This window comes from Gallinula chloropus (assembly GCF_964237585.1).
Source record: "Gallinula chloropus genome assembly, chromosome: 4".
Taxonomy (NCBI): Eukaryota; Metazoa; Chordata; class Aves; order Gruiformes; family Rallidae; genus Gallinula; species Gallinula chloropus.
Genome location: NC_140088.1, coordinates 25,380,634 through 25,405,770, shown reverse-complemented (window position 1 = coordinate 25,405,770; position 25,137 = coordinate 25,380,634). Strand labels below are relative to the sequence as shown.

Here is a 25,137-nt window from a genome sequence, read left to right as displayed (position 1 = left end):
ATTAAAGAAGCAGATAAGAAGCTTGCCCCAGTCCCAGGAAGTCTAAGCAATGAACAGATACTTCCATTAGTAAGTCTTAGAGTATCAATCTTCAGATCTTTAAAAACAAGCTGCAGTAGCATCTTCTGGAAGTAATGATTCGGCCCAGCTTCCTGCTTCCTAGGCTCTGAATGCCCTCATGCTGCAAGGGTGAACCTCCAAAAAAATTTAAAAGGTAGTGTATCACTAATGCTATTTCCTACCTCTTCCAGGAACATCACTGAATGTTTCATTGATTTATTCAGTAGCAAGATACACATCTAAATACAAACATATACTTGTGAACATTGTGTTTACATGAAGTTTTGTTGTTTGCTTTACAGCGTATGTTGGTAGGCCTTCCAAGTTTCTATTACTGTTAGTTTGTATTACTGTCATGTTCATATAAATGAGTTTAGATTCAGTATTCCCTCATGTATTTTAACACACAGAATATTATTAAAAACAGTTTTCATGATTGAGAACTATAAGACTTCTAAAGAGAATGTGATGACACTAACCTTCACAAATTGCTACTACTCAAGATTAAAATTGTTGTATTACTAAAAAGTACAGTCAGTTCTCTACCTCAGGAAGTATTTCTGGCTATATATTAATGTTTTGCAAACTTCTATATATCATATTTGTGCCCCCTCACATTTGTATCAGTAAAAACTTAATGTATTAGAAAACTATCACTATTAGACTAATTAAATGTATTTAAGAGTTTAGCTATTGAATTAAATATGCAGTAAGGATCCCCAGTTCTGAAAGTCTGTCACACAGCTTAATGACATTAGCTTACAGCTAGTCACAGCACTTTACTTGGGACAAACAGTGAAAAATTCATCTAGGTAAATACTTAAGACCACAGTTTCTAAACAAAACAATTTAACATACATAATACTACTCTCCAAAGTAGGTTTTTGATTGCATCTGAACAGCCTGCATGCAGTTCTACAGGCCTGTAATTGTTAAACATCCAGAGACACATAAAAGCTTAAAGCTCCACCTTAGGAGATGATGAAAGGAAAAGCATTTTGAGAACTCCTACAGCGTACATTTTAACAGTTAGGAGGGTTTAACATATATCCTAGCGAACATACATTTTAGAAACCTTCTTCTAACAGTATCATATAAAAAAGCATTCACGTATTTGCTACGTACATTTCCTTCCTTTAGTTTTACATGCCAAAATGTTGGAATTTTTCACAGTTTGACTGCTTTCCTAGATTCAAAAACTCACTGTTACTTAAAGCAGCCATTTACAATGAGAGCCAAGACCTCTATTGTAATGGAAGGATTTACAATAATCTGAATAAATGGTAGGCCAGATGTAAAAAGTGACATGGCATGTTCTCCCACTCATTCAGAACTTAAATGCAAAGAAGTCCTATCTTTTGGGCTTAATCTGCTTATGTTTTCTATTTCTGGCTATTTCTGGCTGCAGTACGTCATGAGACAGAATGTCCGTCTACGCTCTGGATATCAAAGTGTACTGAAGAGATTAGATAAAGGTAATGGCTGGTGAGTGATGGAATGTCAGTACATCCATGCTCCTGCCACCATGCACTTACAGCCGACTCCATGACTACCTGAACATCTGTGTTGGATGCAGTCCATGTGACAGGCATCTTACAAAATCCCCCTACTGCCCTAGGAGTTGGTTCTAAATAAAATGGAACTGCAGCATCAAGTCTGCAGTCAATCATCAAACACCTAAAGCAGAGTTAAGATTGGCCCAACAAACCAATACATTAAATATACGTTGCTATAAACTCCCTATATCAACTTTTTAGTAATGACCCTGTACTGGAAATGGCATGTTACTAGCTCATACTAATTTTCAGAAAAGAGCTCAGATTAAAGATTTGGTAGAGTTCATATAGGCATGATACCCTAAAAGGAACAGGGGAAGTCTGAAATTACTTCTGAAAACATTTAACCATGATCACAACCACAGATTCTACTCTGCAAGAAAGCAGAGGCACAACTTGGCAGTGGTGATTTGAGAGCTCACTTATAGAACATATTGCTCGGAAACTATGTATGTGCTATATACACACAAGGTTTTTCCCCCCTTATTACTGATAATGTTAAGCTGGATAATAATCTTAATATACATTCAATTAATATTTACAAACATCCTTTCAATAAAATAGAATAAAAAGCAGATTTGGTTGGGGTTTTTTCTAAGTCTAAAGCAACTAGATATTCTCACAAATTTATCTCCTTCCCAGTCCACACTAACAGTTATACAAGAGAAGTAGAAGCCTAGAAGTACAATGGGTCCTCCTCTTTCAGTATGTGCTTCTTCCTAGGAAAAGACTCTAGAAGAGGAGGGCTTGATGAATTATACTCATTCCACCGGAGTGGAATGTTTTTCTGAAACAAAGGTTCCTTTGTAGCTTGTCCTGCTCTCTCATGTTCAATGCAATTTAAAATGCACAATAAACATGCCCACCAAGTGCACCATGTCTTTTTTAAATACACATTTTCTAAGTTAATATTTGTTTAATAAATTTCAAATCATTATCCATTGAAAAATAGAACCCAGAGCAACAAAAGGCAGTCTACAATTTTGAAACTCCCCAAAAATCAAAATGCAAGAAAAAGTCTAAACTGAGCATAGATTCTTTCTAATTTCAGCACAGAAAAGATTCAAACAGAAAATTTCTTTCTAGATCTTCTCAAGTACACCGGATCAAAACTTGATCTGTAAACTTATTTGCTTGATAGAAAAACAAGTTCTGCTCCAACTACTGGTAGAATTTAAATCTGAAACACACATTGAAGTCCCTAAACTTTGCCTTAGTGCTGCAGCTCAGGCAATCAACTGGAGTCACGCTTCTCCACTGTCAAGAAGGTTGTATTTCAATTAATCTACATAGGTTTTTATAAGAAATAGATCTGTAAATTATTTTCTTTAAAGAAAAAACCTACAAAACCAACCTCAAACTATACTTTTAAAAACTGCCAGGATAACTATTTCTGTCCCCCCTCCCCAAAAAGGGGAAAAAGTTGTTACTTTCCCCTTGAAAAATTCATTATTTTCCCCTTGAAATGATAAAATGATAAAAAGTTACAGTGTTGTCATTTTATAATTATTTAAAAAATAACAAAACAGAAAGACCATCAAATCAATGAATACTCTTTAAAGATACACTGACAACTTTTCTTTAATTTTAATTTTTTTCCCCCCAATTTATCAATACTAATTTATAATTTTAGAAACAGTATTTTTACTCACAGACACATTATTGAGCTCTAAAGACACATAGTAGGAGGGATATGAATGTCAATTCATAATCAACAAGAAAGCCCCACGTCACATTTGAACAGCCAATAAACTTGTGTACTTTGAAAAAATATAGCAGATGATATTTCTCTTTACAGCAGCATCTTTTCTAATGCAAATAAACACGTCCAAATATGATCAGCTTTGTAACTGTACCTTAAAGGAAAATTTGCGATTTATTCGATCTTCAGGTCCAACTGGAGATACTACGTAGCTAGGCAATGGTATGCTACCCAAAACAGATTCTTCTCTGCTGTCTGTTGAACAAAAATAACAGCATCTAATTCACTGCACTTTTCAGTGGAATAACGATACATTCTGCTTTACAGACACACAGACAACAGGCTTGAACTAGAAAGATGAGTAGTTCAGACTACATATAAGGAAAATAATTTTCTGGGGGGAATAGAGCAGAAGAGAAATAGGCCAACCAGAAAGGTTGTGCCATCTCCATCCTTGCAAGTTTTCATGGCCTGACTGGATTAAGCCCTGACCAACCAGAGCTGACTTCTTCCCTGAACCTGGTTTCACGAGGTGTTTGGATCACACACTCTTCCTCAAGTCCCTTCTGACTTGAATTTTCTTGTGACTCAACACCAATAACACATGGAGAAAAATGGTTTGGTTTTAAATTGTTTTGGAAAAAGATCAGTTTGAATTTTGCTAAGTTTTTGGAGGGGGTTGTCAGAATACACTCATAACAAAGCTTATTGTGACAAATGAACTCTGGCAGGCTGCATAATGTGATGGACCTTGCATTTAGCATTCTACATCTAGGCTAATTGCAGTAATTAGGAAACCTCTGTTACTGTTGGCTCTAAACTCATCATCAGCAGTAATGCAGTGCTTAGAAATAGGAATTAAGTGTTTCATATTCAGTAATGCTTTCCAAAAATTGTAACACACTGCACAGTACTCAAAACTTCAAAATAATCTTATGTAACACCATTATTTCTAGTTCAGACTAAGACCACATCCAGCCTTTTTTTGGTAGAAATACCGGATTCAGAAGTTCTACCTGTTACATTGTCCCTTGGATTAAAGCTGAATCCATGCTCTCATCTGGCCATAGAGCATTCTCGAAAATTCAGCTGTCCAAATGCATGCAAGTATGTAACACAACACAGACCAGAGGGGAAAGAAATCTTAAACTGGTATGGCTGCCAAATGTTTTGCAACGGAATCCTTGGCATATAACAAAGATAAGTTATATGACACGTGACAAAAGATCATACAGCAGCCCCTTGTTCCCCAACTCTTGCCTGAAATTCGCTGCACACTATAAACATGGATAGGCAACTATTTCACTACATATCTTCTCAGAATACTTCACCATGTCTGAAGAGTTCAGTTAGTTCATGCTTGCAATGCAATCTGAAGAGATGAACTGTTACAGACTAACTTAAAAGATGTACTCACCTTTGTAATAAAACAAACAATAATCAGCAAGCACAAACCATCGTCTTTTCCACAATCGCATTCCAGAGCTATCCTGAAATGCAAGAAATTAGATATACTTTTCATTTAAGTTAACAGCTTATCATACAATACCGTGCTAGTAAATAGTTTACTAGAAGTTTACCTAAATACGGTATTAATTGCAAAAACAAGTGGTTTATATTTTAGCAAAATATTATGTACTAAGAAAGATAAGAGGCAAAACATCCAGCTATAAAATAATCAGGGTAGAATATTCAAGCTACTAATTTTCATTAAGTAATTAAACTTGCATCCCACACAGCATTCAGATTAACCTAACACAACTGATGCATATTTTATCTAGACAGATTTATCCTGCAATAAAAAAACCAAAGTATGCATCTGGATGGCACAGACTTTAACAAGGATTGCCTGTAGACCAACTACACAGCTGTGAAGTATGACCTCACATTTCAAGCGAAGAACCCCTACATTCAATCTCCCATCTGTTACCCATGCCTAAAATATAATTTAATTACATATTCCTTAGGAAATAAAACAGGCTGCATAATGTGCAAATTTTAGTGAAGTATAATATAACATGCCTGTATATAGTAACATATGTAATGAAGTATAATGTAGTATTATCTGTCTATAAAATATATCACCTTGTCAAAATGATTAATATTTACATTGATATTAATTTTAGAAGCTTGTAAAACTGCCAGACTGTAACCTAAGCAAGTACAATTTATTCAGCTGAGGTAGGCTTTGATGAGACCAGCAGACAGAAAGCCTTTTCAGGCCTGAAGTGCTTCCAAGTAGAGGAAAGCGGGCAGAATTCCTAGAGAAATGTTGTACATCCTATTTCCCTTCCTTTTCTCTTTGATTTTTCATGCTACAATGCTGTTAACACTCACTGTGTGAGTTCTGATTCTGTCCTGAAAGCAAATGGACTTGAGTAGTGGATGTCAACAGAGTTGATAGCAAAACACAGTTCTTCATGTAGAAGGAAGCGGATGGTTGTGAGCTATTTTACTTTCCTGCATATGTGGAACCATCCATGTGAGACTTAGATTTCAGCCTTCTCCTACTCATCCCTCAACATAGCTGCTGGATTTCTGGTGATAATCTGATGGATGCTGACTGCCAAAATGTAAACAGGTATGTATTCTCCTAAAACAAGCAGTATTATTTACTTTTTGCACTCAAGTAGTCCTTCTGACAGCTTAAGAGTTAAAGATACAGGAGCTGTAAAATTCTGTTTGTTGGATAAAATCCTATAATCCAGACTTTGCTTGGATGCTGGTGTTGGTGATAGCAATGTCTGCTGAATGGGTCCCTGTCTCGACTTTCTCCCTCCTTCTTGTGGAGAACAAAAGGCATATGGGTTGGAATTAAGCCTTTGATCAGGGTCTAAGGATGTAAGCAGATGGAATAAGACAACCTTGGGTTTACAGAGTTTTCTGAGGGAGACTGCATGACAGCAAGTCAGCAGGATAACACAGGGATAAATAACCAGATTTAGACCACAAAGTTACAGCCTCAACATTTAACCATGATGGTGTTGTCCATTTATCCCCGTTTCCAGTTCTGAATCAAACTTTTATGTAACACTTACTTTTCACACTTGCTAAGCACAAGAACCTCATGCTTGTGGGCATACCAACACTGCCCTGCACCACCAACATTCGACCTTCTGGGTTTTTTTTGGTTCCTAGGAAGGCATTACTTTTCCTTGCTGATTGTATTAAAATCTATGAACAGAAACAGATGATTACATGCATACCTGCTTGTGTAGCCAGCCTCTTACTATAACGGGAACATTGGGATTCCTCCTGATAGATTGCTCCCTCTTTCCAAAACTATGAACTTTGCTTCCAGCCTTCACAACCTGTAAAGAAGTGTAACGTAGCAGTGTTTTTTTAAACTGTACTGAGACTCATTTCTTATTACAAACAACCTCACTGCAATAATTCATACTCCATTACGCAGTAACAAAGTGTTTATAGCATTTTCAAGGGCAAGTAAGAAGACAGTGATATTTACAACATAGTAAAGTTAATCTCCCACTCATCAACAGATCAGTGCCAGGATGGTTGGCCAACTCCCAGCTGAACAGCAACAGTATTTGTGACTGAAGTCTGAAAGGAAGAACTGCTGAAATTTTAGTGTGCTTGGGCAGTATTTCTGAGTGCATTACAAAAGCTGCATGCAAGTCTCTCTCTGCAACATGGTACAAGTCTCTTACATGTGCAGGAATTTTTCTGCATGAATCCTACTCCTGCTGTTTGGGGTTGGTGTTTTTTGTTGGTATTGGTTTTCTTTCCTGTTTAAATTCAAACAACACTGATAGCTTAATAAAATGCTTGGACTCCAGCCCTGCAAAAGAACAAGACACAGAGTGGTGCTGCTAAGGAAGTGACATAGACAGCAGCAAGTGGAAATCACAAGGTCTAGGAAATATTTGTGTTTTACTGCAACTTCACTTTCAATTCAAATGGGCAAAACTGTTTCAAAAACAAACCAGGAAAACCTATCAGTCTGAAAAAGACAGCAAGAATCTCTGGATGAATTATCTGCCTGTTCTTTACCAATGTCAGCACAGTTGCTACTGAAATTGCCTTAGGAACCTGAAGTGCATAAACTACCCTTACAATTGCTCCCAAGGAAAGGGCTGTCCAGATTCACTCTGACTCCTTCCTATACCACCTCCTTTGTTTGAACCTTTCTTCTCAGCAGGTCAGGGTATTGATGGCATCAGCTGCAGGCAAACAGCAGCTCTGGGAACGAGCACATCTGTCATACACAGGGATAATATGATAAAAATATCTCAGTGTACTGCTTCTGCCAATCAGGCAACATCTGGACTTGAGGACAGCATATACAATAATAAAAACATTCTAGCAACATATGATGACATTAAATGATTCTGTTAATTTGGAAGCCTTGCTCTAGCAACCTGCACTAAATTTCACACATTTCAGTTGACATAAGGACACATCTTAATGCAGGATTAAGATAATAATAGTACTGTGTGCAGCTTTGGGGGCCTCAACATAAGGACAACATGAATATGTTGGAGCGAGTCCATAGAAGAGACACAGAGATGATCGGGGGGCTGGAGTACCTCATTATGAAGACAGGCAGAGAGAGTTGGGTTTGTTCAGCCTGGAGAAAAGAAGGCTCTGGGGAGACCTTACAGCAGCCTTCTGGTACCTAAAGGGGGCCTACAGGAGAGATGGGAAGGGACTGGTCACAAGAGCATGTAGCAATAGGACAAGGGGTAATGCCCTTAAGCTGAAGGAAAGTAGGTTTAGATTGGATATTAGGAAGAAATTCTTTACTGTGAGGGTTGTGAGGCACTGGAACCAGTTGTCCAGAGGGGTTGTGGCTTCCCCCTCCCTGAAAGTGTTTAAGCCCAGTCTGGATGGGGCTTTGGGCCACCTGGTCTAGTGGAGGGTGTCCCTGCCCATGGCAGGGGGGTTGGAGCTACATGATCTTGAAGGTCCCCTCCAACTCAAACCATTCTGTGGTTCTCTGATAGCAATCATCAGTAAGGAAAAAACCCTAAGTTCACTTTTGCTTTGGTACTATAGCAGATAAAATAGCAATGAAAACTTAACACACACAAAGGGATACCAAAGGGCATATTTTACTAGGTAGAGTCCCCAAGGTCTTTTTACCAGGAAACAGCATGCTTTTCAGCTCTGCTGAGAAGTCAGGTGAGCTCCATGTCATGATCATTTCTGTGAAGAACCCTGACACTTAGGAGACAGGAAGAATACCAAGTACTAGCTTTTCCCTAAGAGTGACACCTCCATGAGACTGTGCAAGATTCACCAGGCCCAGGGCAGCACCACAAAGCACCTGAGCAGCCTTGCTGCCTGGGGCTAGCACAAACCTAACAGGCCAGGATGTAACAGCAACAGGTGCCCCTGCCATTCAGCTGGCAACAAACAACCCACAGGAAAAGCCTGGTGGGGACAGTATCATGGAGACCTCCCAAGCCCATTTCTCTGCCATACCTGTGCTCATGCCCTCAGCTAAGGGCCTGCAGAGCATTAGCTTTGTGCAAACACAGAGTGTCAGTTATGACCACAAAATCTCTCGGTACTCACAGATCTACAAACACCAAATCTGATACTAAAGGAACACATAAGATGCTAGGCATTTTGGTTTTGCTACTGAAAATATTTCAAAAGACAACTTCTGAACCTGCGTCCAAATATCACTTTAAACAAACACATAAAGATGTATCATGAGGACAGCCAAGCTCTGGGTGACTGTATGATCATCAGGCCAAAACATATATATTTTCATTTAAGCAGAACAAGTACTAATCAATTCAGCCAAGATTTAAAAAACCTGTTGCCAAATGTTAGATGCAATAGCTGCATTACAAGGGGGATGAAAAATAATGAGACCCAAACTGTTTAAAGGCTCTGAAATTAAAAAAAAAAAAAAAAGAATGCTTTGCATCAGAATGGAAATCAATTTACAAAATATACAGAATTTAATTTCTCAATTTTTCTCTCATTTATCCTAGGAGGGGGTGGGTAAACAGAGAAATAAAGTATAGCTGATCTAGCCTGACAGTAGGGTTTAAACTTCATTCTTTTCATCAGATCCCCTGTCAGTAGTCAAACACTTAGACTCTCTGACCTTATTTAATTAAAAATGCAAACCACAATGTAGAAAAGTCATCTTTGGACTTGGTCAAAAGATCAAACAACTTCTATTCCATGAAGCAGGAAATGTTTTCCTAAGGCTGTGTGCTGTATATCAATAAAATATCCATAATAGAAAGGAAAATAATTTTTTTGTGTTTTATGTAATTAAAATTTTCATATAATCTGCAGTGTTAATATCTCATTCTGCTCTGGAATAAGGCAAAACATAAAAGACTGAATGTCAGGCTTTACTTGCACTGGCTAGAATAAAAAGCTAATTTAAAAGAAAAGGCATACTGTTAAAACTATTTGTCTCTACTGCAGTAGTTTTTTTCCAAACAAAATATTCTGATATCATTGTCATGTGTTGAAAAATGCAGGTCAGAGCAGCTGCCTGTGTCACTGAAGACAAAGAAGTTACTTTTGACTTCAGTACATTTGTTATGCTGGCTTTTTTGTAAATGACTCCTAAGTTTTGGGAATAAAACAAAAGGTCAAATGCCAGAATTTTCAAATCCCTTTTCATCATTATGTCATCTTCTTCCTTACAGTAGCCTCTAGATGAAGAGAAAAAGTTGCTAACTTAATTATAGCATGTAATTATTTTTTTCTAAAACTGCATAATAAAAACTAATGTAAACAGTCATTCATTTGGAACAGATTGTCTAAATAGCAAAACCAGAAGATTATCTTGGTAAATACATGTATATATACATGTAATTTAAAATCTACAGAAAATGAAAAAAAAAAAAAAAAGACAAGCCTATAAAAAAACTACTTAAGTTAAACTAATTCAAAAAACCCTCAATGTTTCACTAATAAATTAAATCCTGAATTTTTTCAGATAGGAGGAAAACCTGAAACCTTCAGAAATTCCTGCTCTTACTATCAATCATTCATCTACAGTGGCTCTGAACTAATCCCTTTATTCTACAACCCAGCTCCAGACAGTCCCACAGAGCTGGTACCATTGCATACCTGTCACTACTGACTGTTTCTCTCAACTGTCAGACACATTATTTGCTTGTTGTAATGCTCACCAGTTCATCTTGGAAAAAAAATACCAGTAAGTGTCAGTGTCTTCAATTTGATTACTTCTCTTATGCAGAATCCATCCAAAACACACACTCAAACTACAGATTATAATAAATACATTACAGGACTATCCTTTAAGCTTTCAACTCGGCCGCAGTGGCAGGAACATTCAGAAGCTTCTATTCATGGCATTAGATGCCACAACAGACTAAATTCCAAATGTACCTTATTCTCAAACTGAGACAGACCTGTATTCCTCCATATCCTTCATTTGTGATCAATGTAAATGGCTTTTAATATGGTTAATAATGTAATGGAATTGTCTATGAACAAGCAAATTTTTGGGACAGAGAACAACTGTAGTTTATCAGTAGGCCCTTTTGCTTTTTATTCTCTCAACTCCATACCCCTCAAATTTGAAAAGGAAGGGTAGACTGCATTAGTCTAAGTATTCAGGCAACTTATTCAGACAATGCCAGCATCAAAACGGTGGGACCTACCCCAAGAATCTATGTTCATTTCTGAAAAGCTGCCCACATCTCAGGTGTCTTACAAGACTAAGCCTTATATATTTATATGCACATCAATAAAACATAATCACTTTTTGATAAGTATAAGCTTCGTTTTGGCTTTTTTCTTCTTTCCAACATGCTCCTCTTGTACACTGTACAACTGACATTGTGGAACAGAACACAAAAAACTCTCTTTCCAAAGAATTACTTTTATTTCAGTTTTATTCAATCCCAGTTCAGACTTGAACACTGCAACAAGCAAGCTAGAAGTCTTCATCTCTTTCATCTTCAACCAAGAATGACAAATCTACTGTATAGTTGGCAGTTTAACTTCCCCCTCCAACCCAGATGTAGCAATTCCAAGCTGTCAACCTTTTGCAGAAGAATCAGGTGGAAAGCCCTGTACTTGTTCTGATCTGGTACCACTTCGAGGCACATAACTCTAAAAATCAGTTTAAATTTGGCCAGGATTCCAACACTGCACCTGCCCAGTTCTGTGATGGCATTTGCAGGTCCAAATTTTGAAAGCATTTCATAAGAGATACGAGTTAGCTATGGGTAGCTAGAGACCTTTGTCAGTATAAATAGAAAGTGTCTCTGGCTACATAACTGTGTCTCAAGTCTGCATCTGGAAACTTACTTTTTGAATGAATGATTATGGAATTCATGGAAAAAATGTTTAGAAAGAGATGAGAGGACCTTAAAATCTACTCTCTATGTGCTAGAAATCAAACCCAAAACAGAGGACACCCTTTACAGTCTTTGTTGTCATTGCTAGATTACTTCTACAGAACAAGAGGAAAATGTGTAAGCACATGCAATGATGAAACAGGGCATATAATTCCATGTCTTAATCACTGCTCCAGTGAGGTATTTTTCATTACCTTTTGAATTATATTTCAATACTGTCTTGTGGATAAACGTGCTCCTATGCTGTAAAAAGGTTTTTGCATGGGTAGTGGATAGTACCTCTTCTCTGAGGTAAGTTATTAAACTTCTAGACCAAACCTATGGGTTTGCTAAAATCAGGCACTAAGAGATTATTGGATTTGGAGCGAGTGAAGTGCTAATCATCAAGCTGAAACAACAACCATTTATTCCTTTACCTTAGAGCCAGGTTTTGTGTCAACAGCAGATGTAGTTACTGCAGTGGACGTTTCACTGACCATGCTTGAAGGTCTTTGGTTTATTTGTTGCTTGGACATAGATGAATTCTGCCTAGAAAACAAACAAAAACAATTAATCTAAAGCACATTGTTTCAAGCAGTCAGCTTTGTCTCTAAGATTCCCAGTGAGAAAATGAATGACAGGATAGTCAAAACATTTCCAAAGCATGTGCAACTTCCTTTGCACCACCCCTATGACTTTCATTTCTGATATTTTCTCAGGCAGATGCTGCCAGTGGCATTTGATGGCTGTTATTTATCCCATGTATAAGGAGAAAGAAACCTGCCAAATTGTCTGCAAACCCAACAGACAATCAAGTTGTAACAAAGAGCACTCAGAGAAGATAAGGCTAATGCAGAGAAACTAAACCATGCTCATTTTCAAGGCTTGGCTGCAAGCACGTGGAAGAGCCAGTATTTTGGAGGGAAGGATAGAAGTCAGCACTTTGCAGTAACAGGCTTCCTACTTAGAATCACAGAATCCTAGAATGGCATGGGTTGGAAGGGACCCCACAAAGCTCCAACCCCCCTGCCACAGGCAGGGACACCAACATCCAGTCTGGAGGTTGAGACAAGCCTATTGTTAAGCTCTTTCACTAACTTAATGTTAAATCTTTGAATCTGCTCAAAATATGATTCATACAAGAATATGAATTATTAAAATACCTTTCAAGTTAAATGGTGCCGTTCATGGCAGATATTGTTAGAAATAAATAACTTCTGAGTCATGCTAAGACTCAAGAAATCTTGATAACTATCTTAGAACATAGGTGAGATCAATGCTACCATAAGAACCAGTTCAACAAGTATAATTCAGTACAACTGCCCAGATGAAGAAATTAAAGGATAAACATACGTGCAAATTCTGGTGGAATCCCATACACAGGTTGTGAAAAGAAGCCTCAGTAGTCAAGCTCAACATCAACTTGTAAATCAAATCCACAGGTTTCTCTGCCTTACCTCTTCTGAACTAGGTTTCCTACTTTAGCACGTAATCAGGGGTAGGAATACCCAGTTTCAGCAAAGAGCAGATTAAGATGCTTCCTGTATATAAGGAAGTGATTTCTGTTGATCAGCCAGTCCTACTTGATTTTTACTCTATTCTCACTTGTTCCCTTTCCACTCTTTACACTTTCAAAACAGGTGAAAACCACAGACTTTAAATGTGCCTGAATTTTATTTGCAAAACCATCTTACTTGTCTTTCCCTAATATTTACTGATCAAAAAGGTTCTCTTGCTCTGCTCAGGGCAACTAAACAGAGAGCAGATATTTCAAGGAGGGAGGAACACTAAGAGATGTGACTGTCTTCTACATTGCCTTCTCAAAATGCATCTGAATTACCAGATTTTATATCAAGAGCAACTAGAAATGAGTTGCAAATGTATGAAAATAAAACCCATCCAAAGAAAAACATTTGGCCTTAGAAGACACAAATCTTCACTTCTTCCCTTGAGGTTTAGATTCTTTACAACATCCACACCACAATATTGAGTTTTATACTAAAGGACAGTTGCACAATCCATGTTATTTTCCAGACACTGGGGAAAGGAGGAGGTGGAGGGAAGAGCACAGAGCACATAACACATACTCAGAATATCTTTCCAGACTATACTCTGACATCTTTTCATTTTGTAGAGTAGCTATGTCACAGAGAACTAACTTTCTCTCGAAAGACAAAAATGAAGAATAAAAACTAAATTTCATCAAATTGGAGTTGATTTTTACAATAAAAACATTAACATGGAAAGAGAAATAACCCCAGGAGGATGGTTTTAATCTACCAACTAGGGCAACCAGGGCAAGCAAACTCAAACTGAACATATCAGAACTACAAAGGAAGATAGGCTTTATACATTTAAACAAGACCATCATTGTCAGAAAATCATAACGTACAGAACAATAAATTCCTAATTTATAAGCATTTGTAATTTGGCCATTTAGGGATTTCTCTTCCGCTTGCTACTGAAAATTACCACTGCCAATAAACCAAGGTTTTCTCTTCTAGTAGTACCTAGATTAATGACAAACTTCAATTGGGAAAATAACAAATTTGTAATAAGAAGAAAGTTTTATTAAAAAATGTGTGGTTGTTGCTATGTGGAAAAACTCACATAACCAGCAAGACAGACAGTAAATCGAACAAAAATATATCATGTGGTCATAAAAAAAAAAGTCTTTGGCATCAAACACTGTTGATACAAACTTTCTGTACAGGAGATGTAACAGAAAACACCAAAACTGAAAATTAAAGTACTTTTATATATTATTGCAAGAATGAAAAGGATTTGCATTAAATCAGAACATAATTAAACTTAATTAGTCAAGTGTCTTAATAGCTAATTAATACTCTTAATCTGTTTTTTAAAGCAAATAAAAATATATAGAATATGCAGAAATTGCCCAACATATCCCAGAACGTTCATGCAGTTAACACTGTCCTGGTAGTGTTGTCCCAAAATTGGGATTGTTCCCCGGTGTGCAGTCCCACTTTTGGGACAAGAGTAGTGTTTACAGGTCAATCTTTCAAAATAAGTGACTGCAGTATTAACTCTGCAACTTTAAGAAACATTAGTTCAGAATCACTATTGCCGAAGATGTTTGGTAGTATCTGTTATTCAAGACATCCTAATCTGTCTTCACAGTGCTGGGTTTTGTCTGTTTTCAGGATAGTTTTCTTACTGCCTCCCTGGGCATGTGCATACAAATACAGAATGGCAGTATGCTCATTTGGAGCTTGAGTGCCTTGTAAATCTTTTTAAAATGCTTAAAAATAACATTCTCTATATAATCTCCTGTCAAGCAACTTCCTGCTCTATTTGAACAGTACTAGTATGTCTACAGAAATCATATTTACCAGCTAAAAGAATTACATGGCCAATATTTGGTTTATTAAAAAACAAACCAACAACGCTGAACACCACAAAAAATATTACACTGGTAGCCCATGCTGAAAACACAATACTCATGAGTATTCCTTTTCTCCTATAGATCATAACAATTACTTGGCATAGAAGATCCACATTCATATCAGCAACTAAAAAAATTTGTTGAAACTAAATACAACACAATAACATCATTTCAATCTCTTTTTAATACAAATACATCTCATATTCAATTACATTAAAAAATAACTGTTTTAGTATTTCTACATATGTAAACAAAGCAGATATTTATTTTGGGGCTGTCTGGGTTTCCTCCTTTCTCTCCACCTGGTATTCCTGCTGCTATAGTAACCAAATGCAATAGACAAAATAAAATGGCTCAATCCCCAGAGGTGATGAACAGGCTTTATCAGTTGCACACAAACCAGGCAAAAAAAGAGGGTAAAACTCACTGGATTAAGCTTCCCATACATATGTACATATTTTCTGTATTTCTGCATTTATGTTAAAGCTTTACCTTTTTTAACTTTCTTCTCATTTGCAAACATGATACAATCACAAAGGTATTGTAAAACTTCTGATATACAACTACAGGTGTAAGGAAGATGAGAAGAAATCTAAACATTATGCAGATCTGTCCTAAGTAACTCTATCACAGAGTTTTCAGAGAAATGTGCACTTAACAATATGGTTAAACTAGATTTAACACTTGTCCAGCAGTCTTATCTTAACTTTCATTTTTCCATTGACTGTTTAGGAAGAAGTCACCTTGTGGATTAAGGGTTCATAAAAAATATGAAAGCAAACTACAGAAATTAAGGTACAGTGAAATATAGGGAGGCAACCAGAAGGACTTCCCACACAGCCAAGGTGCATGCAATATTTAGAGGTGATTCTGAAAACTGTCAATAGAGGACAAAAATTAAACTAGACAAAAACTAAAATGCTGACAGGAACAGACAGAAAAATAATCTTCAGATATGAGTGGTCATGTGATAAGGTATCAAATTGAATTCAGTGTCAACAACAGAAAACTAATTCAAAGAAGGAAGTTAAACATTTCTGCAGCTTTTATCGCTCAAAGTAGTAACAGGAAAAAAGGATATTTTAAAATCTTAACAGAATAACTAGCAGCAGTCAAACTGTGTTAAGAATTATTATGAAAGGAATAGAGAAGAAAAACGCATTGTTAAATCAGTATAAAAAACAACAGGCTCATACATTGAATATTGCATTCACATATAACCAAAAGACAAAGCTAAAGCTAAAAGCCTCACTCCAAAAAGCTAGCAGTAAGCAGGGCTGGTGAAAGGTACAGAACACACCAAGTGACCAAACTTTTGCACTTGGAAAACAGAATGACAGGAGGGAATTTGGCAGTGGTCTCAGCTAAGAATGGGTTATGAAACAAGGAAGTATTATCACTGTTTTTCAAAAAGTCTACATAAGAACATCCTTAGGAAGAAGGAATAGCCTAAGCACCAAAAGATCATCTAATTTAAAAGTTAGAGGTTCCACACAATACTCTCTGGTTTTATCCTCCAGTTATAACAGAGTGAAGGAAATCAGATTTTGGCTTAAAAAGCAAGATGGGTGTGATAGTGTTTCAAAGGCAATATGCCTTGGGAAAAGACCAGTGAAATAAATCACAGTACTCAGCTCTTATTTGATCAAGTGAGGCAAAGGTGTCTGGCTCAAACTGACTCATAATCAAGCCAGGATTACATCATCTATTGACATCATTTTCCAAAACTACTTTTCAAATCATCTTGCCAGACCACTGCTTCCTGGGTAAGATAGGCCAGAGCAGTCTGTACATTCATCTTTTCTACATTACTGCAAATTACTTCTCTGATGTTACATGTGTCCTTTTAACAGATACGTTTGTTGCGGCCCGAATGAGTTTGTGTTTATGTCTCCCCACTAGCTCCAGTCAACATCTGGTGACAACTACTCACTTTGGCCGTAATCTTAAACTAAAAACATCCCCTAAGTAATAAATCACATCACAACAGCACTGAAGAACAAATTGCCATTTATGAACCTCTTAACTGTGCTGCTACTTCAGACAGGATTCTTCAGCTACAGGAAAATGTACTCCTGGTCAAAAGGATTCCATGACCCATGAAATTTTCACAGACAAATCAAGAGACTATCTTTCCAACTGCATCCTGTTTGTTAATGTCATTTCATCATAAGATACAATCTACAACACTGACTGCAAGCTAATACACGATCAACAACACTGATTCCATACAAATCCCCGATGCCTGAGGCTGAAGAACTGAACACACCGCCTAGCCCCCATTCCTAGGCCTAGAGACAGGGAGGTGCTAACAGGTCCTTTGATTTCAGCAGTCATATTCACACATGTCAACGTTGTTTGACAAGAATTCAGATATGACCATGATGAACAGCATCTGTGTAAAACCTACGTTGACAAGTAGAAGCAGTATAAAACTAAGGAAACCAAGCATCCCACACACTTGAAAATTACATCTTTAAAGGAATTTGAAGTGATATATTAAAACCATCTAATTTTAAAACCACCCTGTATGTACTTCAAGCGAATAATAAAGCTTAAAAACATGTTTTCCCAGACTGCTTCCACAGTAATCACTAGAAACACGTACTCTTGTCTATATCCCTCCAGACATTCCCTCTTATTTTAGAATAAAAACCACCTGTCTCTATCAATTCTACTATATTGTAAGAATTTTTTCCATCTCAGTGTGAGCAATGGAAGTCTAGAGATGACAAGTTATGCCGGTTCATCTGACTGCCCTCCAAATAAACACCTTCATTTATCTTCCAAAAAAGTTTCTAACACACACACAATAGATCACTTAATACATGTGCCACCAGCAAGTTGTTGTTTCAATTCTGCTTTTAATATTCTCTCTGCAAGCAGGATTACAAGACCAGAAAGAGCCCAGGAAAGTGTGACTAACCCAGAGAGGCACTTCAAGGAGTTCCATCCAAACACCTATTAACAGCATATTAAATACAAATCAATTAGCAGATGGAAGTTGGAACACAGATGCCCAGTGGCTGTTGTCTATTCCATCTTTGAGATTTACTCCACAGGAAGACACCTGTTCCCCTCACTGAATGACCTGGAGCAGCTTGTTTGCATACTTGCATCAAGTCAAACTCCTCCTGAGTTGCAAGCCACATGCATATCACATAACACCTGGGGTGAGCTCCAGCTCAGCAGCTATCCCACAGCCTTTGTGCCTAATTACAGCCCTCACCCATACACCGCAAAGTATGTCCAACCTTCTATTTCATGCTGGTTCTCAGCATGGGCCATAGCTAAGGATTGGCCCTTGGATTTCCTTTGGACCTGGGGGAAGGCTGATGGGGTTTTGTTGCTATTGTTTCGTTGTTTGGTTTTTTAAACCATGAGAAACACTTCTCAGGGCTACACAGACATGCTCTATACCTCTTCTTCCATTTCCAAGTCCACAATAGAAGACATTGCCAGGAAAACCTGTCTCGTGTGGCTCTTCTTTGAGCCTGACTTTTCTTAACGCTATACTGCTTTAAATTACATAAAAACCAAATTAAATGCCACACAATTTGAAACATGAAGTGTTTAGAATCATGCAGGCAGCCATACAACCCACCACATGTATGCTGTCACCACATGATGCCCAGCCTCTTTGATGCACAAAGGGCCAGAGGTTGCTCAAGCAGTGTTGGAAGACTTGCTTGGGAAAGGAAAGGTTACCTGACGGTGTTCCATTCCTCTTGCCCTTTGGAGTGGTTTTGAAAGTGACACAGAACTTTATTCTAGACCCTGTCTAGGCAAGATACCCAGTCATCCCATTACTGAAGGGACACTAGAAGCAACCTAGCAGGCAGCAAGGACAACAGGGGCAGCTAAGACCTACAGTGAAGCAGTGATCCAAACCAACACTAAAGACATGCCCAGACACACCAGTTTGAAAACATGCTTTTCTCTCTATCCTTTTGTCTTTTTTTTTTAAATTTCCCCCTTTCTCTTTTAAATCAGACAAAAAAGATAAAATATTCTGGAAGTTAATATATAGGACTGAAAAAGTCTTTTTTTTTTTTAAAAATAAATTTCAGTCCAGACAAGTAACATGAAAAAAAGAAATCTAAAATACAAGAAAAAACAAGGAATTACAATGGAAACTAGTAACATTTTGTGTATTTCAATTTCAGTACAAACCTTCCAGTTTGCTCTAAAGACATTTTATATTTATGTTCTGCGTAGGTGATAAATAAGAATGCCTTAGCCTTACATCATTAAATTTCCTATTTATATTGCCTTGTGGGGGGAGTTTGTTTCCTTGGTTATTTTAAAGACTTGGTGAAGATTTTCTCTGAAGCCCTAACATGGAACACTGTTAGAAAATATGCTATTAGAACAGGAAGTAAATTTTTCAGCATAAATAATCTCTATGATATTTTTGCTACTATATCAGAAGAACTGTCCAACTAGTAAACTACTGTAAACAAACATGTTACTGGTTTTGATCTCTTGACATGGGTTTAAAACTACTTACTCTTCTCGCAAAATAAATTCAATATTTTCTGGAGAAACCTGTCCTGTCACAGGATGTCTAAATGACGTGGTCTGCTGATTATGGCTGAAAGGAAAAAAAAAAGAAAAAAGAAAAAAGAAATTAATATTGCTAAACTCAGTAAAATGTATCTATTATCTCTAAAAGGCAGAACTGCTGATATTGATGCTTTGCGGCTGCTACTCCAAAAGTGAAACGTATTTTCTAGGTACATTGGAAGCCAGGAATTTTTTCAGCTCCTTCCTGCATTCTTGTTGACTTTGCCAATGGCACACTGTACCATTTAATTATTAAACAGGTTAATGTTTTAAAAGTAAACTAGTTGTAACCCTTCCTTACGGAAACACATTTGAATTTATGATTATTTACACCTGACTTAACAGCTTATTTGAACACAACATATAAATCAGTTTGTAGTGCAATGTCTATTTTTTTAAATTTCAGAGGACTAGTAAAATAATTTAAAATGTTGCTGGACAACAATTTAAACAATTTGTAATACTTAAAGAGATCACAGAGAGAGATTTTGTGGAAGCCATTTGTTACATGCCTTTCCCCCCCTCTAGTATAGTATTTCTTTAACTATTTTTAATTTCCTCTTCCATGCAGTGTATCATATATAACATCAGCTTTTCAGTGCATGGCCTACATAAACTAACATAATTCAGTATTTCATCCAAGGTGAATTCAAATTAGGATTTTATATCAACTTCCCCCTCAGAGTACTACCTAGATGTTTTGCTGCCCTCTGTGAAACATTGCTATCCATTAAAAGACAATTATTTTATCTGTGCAACTGTACTCATACAATTCAAAACCAGATAAACTGGTAGTCTTCCCTCCTCCCCAAACTAGACCATCTGTATTAAAATTATAGGAAGCACAAGCAGTTTCTAGAGAGTCTCATACCTACTTAAACCCCCATTCTGCAGCCCTGTCCAATGAAGTGATTTATAAAAATCTTAAAAGGAAGTAAGAAATTGAAGATCTTATTTCAAAATTAGAAAGACTATGGCTGAGGTGCTGTTTGGGAGCCTTAGATTTAGAAAGAGTAATGAACCAAGGGCTCACTTATTTAAAGTACTGAAATTATGGGTTTAGGTAAACAACATTCAAAACCAGAATTTTCAAAGACAGCAAAATGTTAACACACCGAGTATATTCAGGAAAAAAAAAACCAACAAAGCACATAATAAAGCCATTAAATGAATTATACACAAAAGAGTCAAACATTAACACCTTGTTCTCTTTTGTTTCTTTCTTTTAAAAGAGACTGGGGGGGGGGGGGGGGGGGGGGGGGGGGGAGTGGGGGGTGTCCTCTATAATGCCCAGTGATTTGACCCAATTGTCTAGCCTAGCAGGATACCCCCACAAAACAGAGTAAAGCATACAGAGTATTTTGGGATTTCAAAGTAATGAAATTCCAAAAAGATAACAGCCTTTCTGTAAAGGACAGCTAAAAATCAATCAGTTCATGCACCCCTAACATCCAAATATAAATAGCTCAGGACATGCCTTGATTTAAAAACAAGCAAATAAAAGCCCAAGTGTAAAACCAAACAAAACCACTACAAAACCCAACCAAAACAAAAAAAAAAAACCACACCCCAACCCTACAGTCAAAGCCACAGACTGTTCATGCCAAGTCCCAGTAGGACCATGAACGCAGAGGGTGTCTTCTGTGGTATAAACTTTTCACCCTTTTTTAATCTGCCTTGCTACAGGAAGTCATATATGAGAGACCAATATAACAAACATTTTCAACGATAAGGTGAAAGCTATGAGAGCTTACGGTACACAAAAAGGACTTTCTCCAGCCTCGCCTATTACAGAAAATTCTACTAGCCCTGCAGCCATTAAAAGTAATGAAAAACATATTGGGCCATCAACTACCCCACGGCAGCAGCACTCCTTTCCTGGAGTGGTATGAACTGACCGCTGCTACAGAGGTGGGTTAATGAAGCACCTTTCCAGCTTCTAACTCCTCCATTTTCCTGTGAAATCTGAAATCAGGAGAAAGTATTTCCAGTAAGCCTGCAATGCTAACATCCACAAAGCAACCATGATCTTTTTCTCACAAATAGAGGAGTATTGTTTTCTGAGGCAGCGCTTCTACTTGAGTTTATATTCTAATTTTGAGTATACGTTCAAAGAAAGAGATTGGAAAATGTCAAAGACAAGAATAAATAAGTTATAATGGTGGCAATTAAACACTATTTTTGCCACACGGTTCAAACAGTTTTATGCTAATTTTTTTTTTTTTTTTAATCAGGACTAAAGCAGTCTGTTTAACCTTTGATACTTCACCTAGGACTACCAGCAAAAATGCAAATATAGAGTTACCTTTAAAATGAAAAGTACATTGTCAGCTTTATTCTCCAGAGGCAGAAAAACTGTCAGCAAGCTCTCATCCCCAGGCTTTTAGTCTTTATTAACTTATTCTACAATTAAGACTAAGAAAAAGAACTATCTTCCAGAGGTGCTGTAAGGTTATTTAGGAAATGAAGTTACCTGTTATACCATACTAGCACTTTTACAAATGTTTTATTATTTCCCATGAAATAAATTAATCAGGCCTTCAGAATATTAATTTAGTCCTCTTGCTGTGATTAAAGAGCAAGTTCAGTACTAATGGCCTATTACATGCTAATAATAATGAATTTCAGATGGAAAGTAAATGCTTCTTAAATATCTAGGCAATTGCACTTTGGGACAAGATTTGCACTTCAAATAGTTAAGAGCAGAGAAACAAAAGGATAGTTCTGTTACTATATAAAATGCAGATAGTCATTTCACAGACAAGAGGAAGACACAAAACCAAAGTGTTCAGCAAATACGCAGCATCAGTCAGTTCTTAGGAGCTGGCTGGGAAGACAGAAATGAAACCACTGTCACTAATGAATACTTGTGGTTTACTGAATACACAGTGGTTTATTTGAATTTTAAAAGGGAGAGTTTAAGTGTTTTGCCTCACAGAATTCATTAAGAATAAGCAATATTATTCGAAACAACCTATACCACAGATGGCTAATACCTTGCAACAAGGAATTAGTTAGCAGGGAGATTTTTGTCCCCAATGAGAGCCATCAAATGCTGCAAAGGTTGCCTAGCCAGGCTGTGGAATCTCCATTCTTGGAAACATCCAAATTGTGGCTGGATAAGGCCTTTAGCAACCAAACCAATCTTTTAGAGTTGCTTCCAAATTTGAAGCTGGCCTGGCTCTGAAGAGGAGGGTCTGGATCTGATGGGGTCCTGAGGTTCCTTCCAACCTCACTTATTCTGTTGTCATTCTCTGCTTATTTCCCTTCCATCTTACTCTGAAAATATCGTTTAAGTCTTATAATACCTTTGAATTTTTCCCAGAATTTATATAGAGCTTTGCCAAGAATATTAGCAGTGCCTTGTTTTGAATAGGATTTTTAACATTAGATGTTTCGATTTTAGGTCATGATTGCTTTTTAATGTCCTTTGAACATATACTTAATATCTGTTTACGCCAACAACGATAAATATAACATCTGCAGTCAGAGTGATGTAGTAAACTTGTTGAAGTGAAAGTTCTCCTTCCTTTCCATCATGGACTAAGAAAAAATCTGGCACGGTTGTTCTCCAGACGCATCAGCTAACCAAGTCTCCCGGCAGTTAATCACCTGTATTTTCTCCAAATAGCAACTGCTGAATGTGTTTCTATTGTCCAGAAATCTACTGTGTAACAGGCACAATAACTGAACCTTAACACGCTGCTCTACTCTTCATGACCATTTCAATCTTTCTTCACTAGAGAAAGAATTAATACCCCCTACAAAACCAGGGAAGCCCTATGATGCTTTGCCACATGAATTCTGAATGCCATGTAGCCTGTACTTGTGCAGCACCACCCATATGAAATGTCAAGCTAACTTTCCCAGTAAGATCACAAATTTTTTGTGTATTAAATTATGGCATTTTTCCTAGCAATCATCTCCTTATTTTAGCAGGTTTGTATTATTCAGATTTTGAATAATTACTGATCGACAGATCCACCAAAGCAAAGCACATATGAAAACAAGAAAAATCCACATAAAAATTACATTTATTAGCATTTACCACTACCATCATTAAATTATTCGGAATTCAGAATTTCAGAGTTACAGAACACCATTTCCCAAGGTTTGCTGATAGTTTGTAATGGTTGGATTTAGCCTTTTTATACTAGAATAATGGTTCAAGCATCAGGTCTTTGAAAGTGAACACTGCAACATAAATTCTACCATGTCACAGCACACATCAGAATCGATAGTCACACGCTGTCTTGCAGCTGATGTACTACAGCAGTTTAGAAAGACTGAAGATTTTCAATGTAAATTCTGTTAATACACCAGGCAAATATTAGCCACATGCAAAAGCATGTTGCTTGAGTATTTCGTGTAGCTTCTAAGTTAGCACTGGGTTCAAGTCTGGAACCATGTAACCTAACAAACTGCATGTTGTTTATGATCCTGTTGGGTGGGTGGACATGCAGACAGACAACAGACAACTATATCCTTTGATAATGCCTTGCTGCTCACCCTCAGAATGCAGTCTAATACATTCCTTAGGTATTGATTATGCAAGTCTGCAAATTTAGCCTTGCCTATCATTTGGTTGCATGAACCTAACCTATAGTATGATCAAATTTAACCGATTTAAACACAGGAAAAACACCCAATTACAATACACTCTCTAATCCTGTAGTATAATCAAGACAGGTATGCGCATTTGCGCATGGATCCTTCTGCAGAACTCATAATTAACACAACTTCACCTGTTTCCTTTTTCTGTTTTTCCTTACAGTTTATTTCGGTTTTGAGTCAAAGTCAAGTTTTAATAATTAACTTTTGGACATGACTGATACAGATGACCTTTCATTTGAAGGCAAGCAAGTTTATAGATTGCCTTTAGAGTAATTTAAATGCCCAGATGGATGAATCTTGAAATGTGTGAGCCAACTACTAATTGAATCTACATCATATTAACAACAAACTTGTAACTTCCAAGAAAAAATAATTTTGTCACTGGACAAACTGTCCTATAAATTATTATGAGATACTTCTACAGTAATTATTTTCCATGTAGGCTGACACTTTTATGCCTACTTGTGAGACTAGATAAGTATGGACATCTCTGTGTTGAAGCCCCCAAACACTTATAGGATTGCTCCCATGCTTCTGTGGGAGTTACTGATGTGGGTGTAGCCAACACAAGAACTTGTGCAGAGAACAGTGGTTCAGCTAGTAAGTAGGTCACTCCAACAGGAGGAAGTAGTTATATCAAACCAGGCAAACAGCCAGGCATAGTTCAGTTTATTTTATAACATATTTCTGAAATACATCAATACCTTCAAAATAGTTTCAGCATCACCTTCTACATATTTTTTTAGATACTGGCTTTTAAAATTCAGTGGAAAGAGTACCAAGAGTATCAGTGCCCTCAAAGTCCTGCAGAGAGCTGTGGTTTTGTGTGGCAGAGTTGAGGGCTGCAGGGGTGGCTTCTCCAAGGATCTGCTAGAAGCTTCCCCTAGGCCCAACAGAGTAACCCTCAGCCAGGCTCAAGGATGGACC

General features: G+C 37.2%; 1 protein-coding gene across 2 annotated transcripts in view; it reads right to left on the bottom strand.

Annotated features, from left to right (window-relative positions):
• Positions 1-25,137, bottom strand: part of PLEKHA7 (pleckstrin homology domain containing A7) — a gene marked incomplete at both ends in the record, with an annotated part of 148,262 nt that overhangs the window by 43,250 nt on the left and 79,875 nt on the right. For both annotated transcript variants that reach the window (XM_084263713.1, XM_084263712.1), the window contains 5 exons: positions 3,473-3,573; positions 4,736-4,808; positions 6,525-6,629; positions 12,062-12,173; positions 19,541-19,624. In XM_084263713.1, the coding sequence (XP_084119839.1) occupies positions 3,473-3,573; positions 4,736-4,808; positions 6,525-6,629; positions 12,062-12,173; positions 19,541-19,624 (475 nt within the window). The remainder of the gene's footprint in view (positions 1-3,472; positions 3,574-4,735; positions 4,809-6,524; positions 6,630-12,061; positions 12,174-19,540; positions 19,625-25,137) is intronic.